Below are 10,892 nucleotides of genomic sequence, written 5' to 3'. Positions count from 1 at the left end.
GAACAGAGCCAAACGTTTTTTTGGAATAACTACCAATCTATATAAGAATGAAACAGCTGTACAAAAAAAATAATCCCTGTGTGACATACGGCAGTATGAAACCGGATAACATGCAAAATCCAAAGATACAGGAGGAAAGCCTGACTCAGTGAGGCGTCCTTGAATGACTCTGGCTGCTTTTCCTCTTTTTGGCTCACTGGAGGATTTATGGAGCAAATAAAGGAATGCAATCTCAGGCCCAGCTGCAGAGGTAACACAAAATATGCACACACGTAAACACTGTGCTGCACTTGTTCAGGGAACTGCTACCAAAAAGAAAAGAAGATGGTGCCACTTTCTAAGGCATACTGAAGTGGTGGAAAGTAAATAAATACTTTTACTTGTCTACGGATTTATCAATCTGCTGTCCATGAATATAAAACCGTATATAAAGTAGTTCAAACTAGCTCCACCTGCAGCAGCTACAACAGTAACATGCTGCTGAAACAAAAGTGATTCACCATAAATCCTCGTGTGGATGTGGGGGGAAAAAAATATTTTCACAGTGAAACTTCTGATGTCCACATTTTCAAAGTTATTTGGGAAATCTTTGAACATTTTTTGGTGGAAAAAAGAAATGTTAAAAATGTTACTTCAGAACATTCACATAAAAATAAACCAAAACGCAGCAAAATTTGCTGGATTTTGGCTGATTTTTATGTGAATGTTCTTAAAGAAAATATTACAAGTTTTACTGATATACATGTAATCACCAGATATTTTTAGGATTTTTTGGAAGATTTTTACTAATTTTTTGAAAATATTTACAAGAATTTTTTGCCAAATTTAGGGGATTTATTTTAAATAAAACTTTTAAGGGAAACATAAGAAATTATTGGGATTTACTTCCTGAAGGTTTTGGAAATTTTTTGAAATTTGGGAATTCTTTTGTGGAATTTTTGGATTTTTTTCAGACAAGGAAACAATATTTTTTGGTGCCCGTAAATGAAGACAACGAGAGAGTTATTAGCCCAACGATAACAGGTACTTTTGCTTTTGGAAAAGTTGTACCACAAAAACATTTTCAAGTCAGCTATAATTAAGAGATAGTTTTACCGACTTGTCCCATATTGCAGATTCAGAATCAGTGATGTGATGAGAAATAATAGTAAATATTTCAAGGTTTTGTCTTTAATAGTTCCTGAATTAACGTCTTTTGTCTGTTCAAATATCCATTGTTTATGATAAAAGAAAGTTTCAGGTCAATCAGAGAAGGTTCAGCAGAAGGCCCCTGATGATTTGAGATGGAATAACCCTCATTAAAAGGCGGTGCTGATAAATAAATGCATGTTTAAGCGTCTGCCACTCGCTCTGTAATCTGAGTCAGGCAGAGTCATGATGTTATTCAAGCGTTTGCCTCCATTTATGTAATTAACTTTCTGCCTTGTTACTCCAGCTCCATATGGAGAAGAGGCAGAGAGGCTGCCAAATGAATGCATGAGCAAATGACAGAGAAGGGAGTGGCAACGACCACATGTTCATTCAGTTGTATCGCTCACACACAGATGCACAGGAAAGCCCTCAGAAATCTGGAAGACACATCAACATTCCTCTGTTTATGGCTGTCCTGCTCTTCCCTCTGCTCCCTTTTGGGCTTGTTCAGCAATCTTGGCCGTTCAGCTTTGTGCTAATGTCAGCTCGGTGTTCGTGTATATTTGCACACACACTCAGTGAAGCGTTTGGCTAAAGTCCTGTGTGTTGAGACCAAACAGTCTGCGCAGGGTTCACCTGAGTAGTACAGGGGCCATAATCACATCTACGGTCAACAACGTCAGCAGCAGTCTCGCCAGGAAAATTGATTTTGTTACCAACACTCACATCAGTAGAAACTGAGATGGTTATATTAATGACAAATAACACAGGATGTTGTTCAAGAAATTGCAAATGCAAGTGTTAACTAGCTATTTGTGTGCTTAACCTTTGTGTTGTCCTATGGGTCAAACTGACCCATTTTACAGTTTGAAAATGTAGGGAGAAAAAAAAATTTGCAGGAAAACTTCTGATATCCACGTTTTCAATATTTTTGGAAAATTTTTGAAATTTTTTGGTGGAAAAAAAGAAATATCAGAAATGTTTCTTAAGAACATTCACAAAAAAAAATTCACAACAAAAACTTTATTGTGAATATTCTTAAAGAAAATATTAAACGTTTTGCTGATATATATGTAATCACTTTGCATATTTTTAGGATTTTTTGGGAAGATTCTTACTCATTTTTAAAAAAAATATTTACAAGAATTTTCTTGCCAAATTTGGGGGATTTTTTTTTTAAATCAAACTTTTAAGGGAAACTTTTAAGGAATTAAAATAGACCTGTGTTAAAGTTTGACCCGTTTTAAAGTTTGAAAATATATTTGTACAGTGAAGCTCCTGATGTCCACATTTTCAATATTCCTGGGAAATTTTTGAACATTTTTTGGTGGAAAAAAATAAATGTTAGAAATGTTTCTTAAGAACATTCATACAAAAAAAAAAAGAAAAAATCAACCGAAATCCAGCAAAATTCCCTGACTTTGGTTGATTTTTTTGTGAATGTTCTTAAAGAAAATACTAGAAGTTTTACTGGTATGTATGTAATCACTTTATTAATTTTAGCATTTTTTTTTTTGGAAGATTTTTACTCATTTTTTGAAAATATTTACAAGAATTTTCTTGCCAAATTTGGGGGATTTTTTTCCCAAAAAACTTTTAAGGTGAACTTTTATGGAATTATTGGAATTTTCTCCCTGAAGATTTTGCAAATTTACAGAAATATGGGGATTTTTCTTTGTTTTTTGCTGAATTTTTGTTTTGTTTTTTCAGACAAGGAAACACTATTTTTTGATGCCCGTAAATGAGGACAACAGGAGGTGTAACTAGGGCAGTTCTGTGGTTTGCAGCTTTCACACCAGGCATGTGTGTGTCTGAGTTATGACCCTCCCTGCCTTTAGAGCATTATATCATGCGACTCCATTCCATCAAACGTACATATGCTCAGACACATCTGCACAGCCGGTGACAGCCTGGGAACAAGTTCTGCGTTTTAATTTTACGTTTTTTTTATTTTTGGGACAAAAGTTGTTCCTGTTTCCAGTATTTAGCAAGAGAAAAAAAAGTCATTTCTATTCATAACTATAAGCACAAACTATCAGCTACACGCGTGAACATTTACTTTTACGTACTTTCACATCCCACCTGCACAAGCAGTTTGATTAAAATGAGATAAAAATAAGGCAAAAAAAAGCCGAAGACCTTCGATTCAGTGGTTTCGACCTTTCAGCCTCTCCCTCCCTCTCCCTCCTCTTCTCTTTTTACCATGTGCCTCTCTTTCACACCTGTTCATGTCAAATGTTACACGCATGCACGCCACAGATTCGTTCCATCACACACACATGCCAGTTCAGACACACTGATAGAAGAACCCTGAGAGAGGCCACTGGAGGACAAGGGCAGTGGGACAGGGTGTGTAATATGGTGCGACGCAATGCAACAGTATTCTCTATTGACTTTTTTCTGGCCCACAGTCCCGGGGTGTGTGCGTGTGTGTGTGTGTGTGAACGTGAGTGTTAAAGTGGTTTGTTATTACACAACTCCCAGTGATCATTTGAGCGCACATTTGCAGAAAAAGGGGAATTTCATCAGACAATAAGTGTTCCTAAATGAATACAGCTGTGTGTTTGCATTTGTGTGTGTTCTCACATATATCTTTGTGAACCCTGATTTGAATATCAGTCTTTGAAGTTTTAGGCAGGCGGAGACACGTTGGCCCATCCTGACATCTTTAAGGGTCTCTATTAGGGTTCCGATGGGTTCCTTTCAAACTAATCTGTCAACATGTTCAGGAAACACTTTTTTTGTTGAGAGCTGGTTGAGAAGATTTGAAGCATTTTCATTCCCAACACTCCCTGTGCACTACATATGAAGCTTCGGCCTGCAGTCCAGTAGTTTAGCTTAGCACAAAGCTTGGAAAGTCACTGCACCCCACCAAGAAATAGTCCAACACACAATCCTACATAAATCCACCACTTAAAATTTCTACACTTCAAGATGTTTGTAGAGACTAAAAGAAATTAATCTGTATTTATTAGTGAGCTCTAGAGGTGTTGGTTACTGGCCGTAACTTTCTGCGTGGTAGTTTTGCATCTTTGTGGTAGTTTTGTGTCTCTGTGGTAGTTTTGTGTCTTTTTGTGATGTTTTGTGTCTCTTTGTGATGGATTTGTGTGTCTTTGTGGTGGATTTGTGTGTCTTTGTGGTAGTTTTGTGGTAGGTTAGCATCTCTGTTTGTGTCATTTTGTGTCGTTGTGGTGGTTTTGTATCTCTTTGCGGTGAATTGAGCCAGGATGATCCATACGCTTTAGTCAGGCGTAAACTAACCGTGACGTCACCCGTTGGTTTCAACGTTGAGAAAAAGAAGCCCGGATTTTGCTACTTCCTGGTCGCCGTTTTGGATTTTTTGGAGCCAGTGACGTAAAAGCGTCATCAAACAGACTGGACTGGAGAGCAACTAGGGGCAGGATTGGCTGAGGACTCTCTTATCCCGCCCACATTTTACCACAGAGGCTTCTGTTGCTGTCTATCAAGTATAGCCACGACCCCTGGCTCTGCCAACTTTAACAATTTATTTAAAATTCAGTATTGATTTATTTTAAGATTGGCCACCTGATCTCTCATTTTGACCATGAAAACTAACGGGGAAAAAATCCTGAGCTGTAGAAAATCAGTCTATCAAATTTTATTTTTTCCAAATATGAATTGGAGTCTATGGAGAAAAAGCTTTTTGGAGCCAGCCCTAGTGGACGGCGTGATATTGCAAGTTTTTGACACTTCGGATTGGCTTCAATTCTAGAGCCAGATGCTACGTCCATCTTTATATACAGTCTATGGCTTTAGTGCTTTACTGGGTTTTTACTGCACTAGAATGAGGTCTGACTGAAAACACAAAGCAACAACAATGGAGCTCTATGGCTTTGGAGTTTTCTTGGGAAATTTTGGTGCTATCAAAGGTTTTATTTCTCATCAGCATTGCTGTAAATGCCCAGGAAATTAGTGTAATCAATGCAATGTCTAAAATAAGCACTGTGGTACCACAACACTCTTCCCGCCCTTATCACACTCATAGCTACTGCTCAGTCTGCCATCATATGCCAGCAAGTTATGTATGCTTACAAGTGTGCACAAAAGCACTCTTTGTTGCTTCTGGCACACCAGACTGAGCTCAGTAAAAGTCAAACAACCCACAAAACCATGTGGAAACCCCCCCAAAAAGTACAGAAAAACGTGGCGAGGACAGCACCAAGCCAGAGAGGTCGATCATGACATTTTCAACCTTCAGCACAAAATCAGTCATGACCCCTCCCAGCCTCGGGCTCAGTCTGGTTTTCTTCTCTCCCTCCTCTACTCCTCCGTATTTCATTCTCTATGCTTTGGGGTTCCTTCAGTGAGGCTCCCCTTTCCTTCTTTTGCTCTCAAAGTCAAATTAAAGTAAATCATGTTCCTAAATCCAGTAAATGTGCAGAACAATGGAAGACACAACACAAACTGATGAAGAGGAACCATTAAAGAAAACCCACGAGTATTTTGCATGGTAGTTATTTTAACTACTCCAAGTATATCACATGCTCTCCTCGTACGAGTGTCTTTGTCTCCTCCTCCTCCTCACCCTCCCCCCCTCCCCTGATGACATCATGAACAGCAGGTATATATCCAGCCAGTAGGATTGCAGCGAGGCCTGTGGTGCTGACTACACTCTCTCTGCCTCACTCCCTCCTCTCTCATTCTGAGCCTTGCTGCCTCACACTCCCTCTCACTCTCTCTCACACCCTCTCTCATTCCTCCACACCACCGCAGACATGGCCGATGCTTTCGTTGGCACATGGAACCTCAAGAGCAGCGAGAAGTTCGATGAGTACATGAAGGAGCTGGGTGAGTTTTATGTGTTTTGTGCATTCGCCGCATATGTGCATGCGAGCGTGTGCGCATGCGCCGGTAACAGGAGAGGATGCAGTCCTGCTGCTGCATGTGAGCACATGTGAAAATGTGCAGATGCGGACAGATGAATGGTTTTAGGTGTGTTTATGTTTGAGTAGCTGTGGAGAAGAAAGGCAGACAATGAAGAAGAGAGGATAGGACTGGAGAATGAATAAAGATGGCTGGGTGGGTGGAAAGAGGCAGATGGAAGAGAAAGAGGGAAGATGGGAGCCAGAATGGGGGAGGAAAATAGGAGGAAGAGTGGTTGACCGCATGGCCTTAGCGCTGGAAATGAGGGAGGGGCTTTCTTTTAGTGCAGAGCAACATCAACCCCACTGTGGGAAAGTCTGAATGGCAAGCAACTGGCACTCACAGTTGAGTATAATGTGGGTGACCTTCGCTGAAAGCTGCTCATTGTTTGGGCCGATGGGAGGAGCTGAATATTAAGATGGTCCCGATGCCTAGCAGCGGCCAAGTGGGACGAGAACAGGCTTCAACGTATCTCACACAGTGTGCTTGATGGGGGCAGGTGCTCTGGATTTTACAACTGTGAAGAATTTCACAAAACTATTTCAGTGTGTGCGATTCATGGCCATTGTGTGACCCGTCTAGAAACCAGAGACCCTTTAACCTCTAACCCCCAATCCCTGTGATCAACGACACGCACACACAAAGTGACTTTTTGTTGTCACCAACTGTGGGAACGTTGCTGTTGTAGCTACTGGGAACGAACTGGACTTGTCAGTTTGAAACAGGGCCAGTTGTCTACTTGAATAATGACGGGTGTGAGTCACTCTCTTGATCCCTCTTGCATAGAAAAAAAAAAAAATTCACACACACACGTTTGTACTTCTATCTTAGTGAGGACATCCATAGGCTTAATGCATTTCCTAGAGCCTTACCCTAACCTTAACCATCACAACTGATTGCCGAAACTTAATCCTTACCCTAACCAAACCTCAATTCATACCTGTTCTTTAAAAACAAGTCTTCACCCTCAAACATGGCTGTTTCAAAGTGAGGACCGGCCAAAATGTCCTCACTTTGTAAAAATGTCCTCACTTTGATAGTTCACACACACACACACTCACACACTCACACACTCACACTCTAAGAGAAAGCGAGTAATCATTTGCGTGCACACAGGTTCAGACAGGCAAACAGGTCAGCTCCAGTGTTTGAAGAACATGCTGCAGGTTTAGTAGTAGACAAACATAGATTAGGCAGCGTGTCAGTTGAAGGAGAGCCAGAGGGCAAATCCACTGCTGCCACTTTCAACTTTTCCACTAAATATCTATAAATCATTTGTACATTAGGGACTCTGGTGGTGGTGAGGGACTATTTCTGTTCTGCAACTGTTGCTGAGTTTGCAACAGATATTCATGGTCCCCAGAGGAACAGCAGTAAGAACTTTTCCTCCACAAGGGTGACACAAAACTTTGGTGCTTGACACACTGCCACAAAATTTGTTGCATTGGTCTTCATGAATCCCAGTGCAACTATGACATCCACATCTGTATTCTAACCTCAGTGATTCCTTCATTTTTTTAAATCTATTGTCATTGTTTGTGAACAAATACATGCAAAGATAGCATTCCCTTTAGCCTCAGGTATATTTTGTGTTAACTCCTAATTTCCATTTGTCGTTTTGCCTAAAGCTCATGTGGGTTGGGGAAAGGCTTTGTTAATGAACCTGTCTGTTGACACTTTCATCTTATTTGTGAATGCTTCTGTGTTGCGAAGCCATCTTACCTTCCATCTCCTCTTCCATGAATTTGCATTGAACCCTCCTGTCTTTGGTCTGTCCAGGTGTGGGCTTTGCTACCCGTAAGATTGGTGGCGTAACCAAGCCCACCACCATCATCTCGGTGGACGGCGACACGGTGACCGTGAAGACCCAGAGCACCATTAAGAACACAGAGATTAACTTCAAGCTGGGAGAGGAGTTTGATGAGACCACCGCCGATGACAGGAAGGTTAAGGTGAGAGGTCTACGGTCACACTGCACCGACAATAGGCTGCTGTAGATTACGGCCACTGAAACGTAAAACCTTGCAGTTGTGTTCTTGTGATAAATCTTTAATTACGGTGCATAAAACCAGCCTTTTTTAAACTCACTGCACACTTAGAATTCAATGACGCAACCATAAATACATGACAGTGATGATTACAGTCATGAGAATGATTAATGGTCAATCCTACATCTGTGGTTCATCATTCTTGTAGAGGCCTTACGTGGTTCAGAAAGGTCAGAGGTGAGGGTCAGAGAAAATGGATTGATCATGAAAAGATCTGCAACCATAACCTGAGTCACAGAAACCTTTTCTTATTCTTATCTTATTTTGAGGGTAAATACGAATGAACTGTGGTTTCAGGAGTAATGTTGAGTAAATATTGGAGTTTAAAGGCAAAGTTTCAGAGGGCTGCGGACATGAGGTAATGATTTCAGGGTACAGTCTCAGTGAGAAAGACAGTAAATGTTGAAAATCACACCTTTAAACAGCATATTTAGAGTTTTTCTATTAACTAGAACCTGCAGTTTAAGATGGTTTATAGATTTTGCACTCTAAAAAGTGCAATTAACTGCTTTAAATGCAAGATGATTTACTTATTTAAATAAACCTTTTGAGTTGTAAACGAGTTTTGGTCAGTTGCGTTGACATAATAATGTTGGTAATTGCACCAACTTAATATTTTGTGTAATTTAAACTGATTTTTTTAGGTAATTGATTGTAAGCAAATTTCTGGTTGTGGTTAAAGGTTTAAATTGACTTGATAACTTCATTATTTTATTTTTTGTCTGTAAAAACTTCAAACCTTGTGTTCATGCTACCAATTATTAAAGAAGTACAATTGATTGTAGGACAAACTCAAATTCCCTCAACTCAATATAGTTTGTTGGTCTAACTTAATTTCGTTAGAAGTTGTTGCAACTCAGAAAGACTGATGCAGCATCATTTTTTTTACTGCCACTTTACTGACTTCACAACTCTTATTTGTCCCTACTGTTACACCACATTTATGACCTAATATGTTGTAACAGTTTTGAAAGAGTCTTACCAAAAAAGCCCTTCTGTGTTGCAGTTAGTTGTGCTGATTTTAACTACTTGACACTATTATGTAGTTTAGTCTGTAAAACCAGTTTACTAGCTGATTATCGAGAGTAAATAATGTCATAATTGACTTTAAAACGAGACGAGGAAGACGTATAAAGTAGGATAAAATTGAAAAACTCGAGCAAAGCAAGCAGCTAAAAAAACATATACAGGCACATATATTTGGATGATGTGATTTTGTGTGTTCACTGTGATTGTATCTCTGCTACTTGCAGTCCATGGTGACGGTAGAAAATGGGAAGCTGGTGCACATACAGAAGTGGGACGGCAAAGAGACCAGCCTGGTCAGGGAAGTCAGTGGCAACAACCTCACACTGGTCAGTGCATCCGTCCATGAAATGCGTTAAAGCTACATCTGATTCAGTTGTATTTTAACTTTCTTTATTTTTCTACTGCAGACACTCACACTCGGAGATGTCGTTTGCACGCGTCACTATGAGAAGGCAGAGTAAAACCCAACACCAAGTCCCACCTGAAACCTCTACTCGTGTCAGCTGAAGCCCGGCTGCACCCCAGACTCAGTAACAACATTTCAACCCCGGCCGAGCGAGCGTTCCTTCGTACGGCTGCTGCTGATTCCCCTCCGTGTTCCTTTATACTGTACTCAGTACTGACATTACTCCTGACTGTGACCTCCCTGTTCTTCTCTTGATATGTTGTTCCTTCTACTGTAAGAAACACTGAATAAATTCCAAGAATTTGTTGTTGTTTTTCTCTCTCAAAAAAAAAAAATTCCAGAGCTGCATTTGTTTTGTTGTGTTCGAAAATGTGTTTTGCATGGTGCCTCTGATAAGCCTGGAAAGTTTGTCTGTTGAGATCTAAAAAAAAAAAAAAAATTCAATAAAAGCATCCACACTGACAAAATGGCAATGAAGCAATGAAACTTCTGTGGTGTGTGTTTTAGTTTTTCCAGATGCTCATTCATGGCAGATGGTAGCTCCAGGTGCAAAGATTTTGTTTTCTGGCCAAAAATGACTTCACCTTGACTCAAACACAGAAATTTTCGCATTATTCTCGGTTATTTAAGAATCTGAATAATCAAATGTTCTTCAAATGAACTTATTTGCAGCTTTAATCAGCAGACAGTTCTGTAAAGTTTCATTCAAAGAGCTTCAGGGGAAGGTTGTGAAGTCACAGCTGAGGAAAACTGTTTGGTTTTCTCTATAATATTCTGAAATCTTGACCTAAACTACCCCTGAGGTGGAATACCTTGCAATTTCACCTCATATAAATAAAGCCGCATTGAACTAAATTGAGTGTGTTGACCCTGAAAGTGCTCCAATCTGTTGGTTCTGTCTCAAAGAAAACAGCAGGATCAAAGAGTTCAGTAACACAATCACACATATCTAAGTAGACCCAAAGAGTGTGACCACAGTTTCCATCACAGCTGGCTTTACAGGGACTCACAGGGAGGTTAATTATAGCTCCTTCAACAGCTCCTGCTTCTCGTTGTGTGTGTACATACAAGTGTGTATCTTGCCTTTGCCCTGGATCCGTTAGAGGAAAGTTTTGTTAAAGCATGTGCTAGGTGTATTGGTAATGCTATGTCCTGTAATAGCTGTATGCGTTCTTTCTAATTTGGTATCATTACTTCCCTCAGCAGGCTGGTGTCATGTGTTAGTGATGCACTGCCAACTGGAGGCAGGGTGAAGGGGTGAAAGTTCACAGGAGGAGACCGGACACCTCCTCCAAAAGTACACAATGTGACGCACAATGTCAATGCAGGAATGTGCATGTAGCCTTCATCAATCAATCAATCATTCATTCATTCATTCATTCATTCATTCACTG

At 40.1% G+C, this 10,892-nt stretch overlaps 1 protein-coding gene across 1 annotated transcript; it reads left to right on the top strand.

The window, feature by feature from the left end:
- Positions 1-5,735: 5,735 nt before the first annotated feature.
- fabp3 (fatty acid binding protein 3, muscle and heart) lies at positions 5,736-9,984 on the top strand. The gene is made up of 4 exons (XM_022198670.2): positions 5,736-5,940; positions 7,795-7,967; positions 9,317-9,418; positions 9,500-9,984. Exons 1-4 carry the CDS (start codon positions 5,868-5,870, stop codon positions 9,551-9,553), a joined length of 402 nt encoding a protein of 133 aa, XP_022054362.1. The 5' UTR covers positions 5,736-5,867; the 3' UTR covers positions 9,554-9,984.
- The last annotated feature ends 908 nt before the right edge of the window (positions 9,985-10,892 follow it).

The sequence above is a fragment of the Acanthochromis polyacanthus genome, chromosome 11 (assembly GCF_021347895.1).
Source record: "Acanthochromis polyacanthus isolate Apoly-LR-REF ecotype Palm Island chromosome 11, KAUST_Apoly_ChrSc, whole genome shotgun sequence".
Classification (NCBI taxonomy): Eukaryota; Metazoa; Chordata; class Actinopteri; family Pomacentridae; genus Acanthochromis; species Acanthochromis polyacanthus.
Note: the sequence above shows the minus strand (reverse complement) of the source record. Positions and strands in the feature narration are given on the sequence as shown.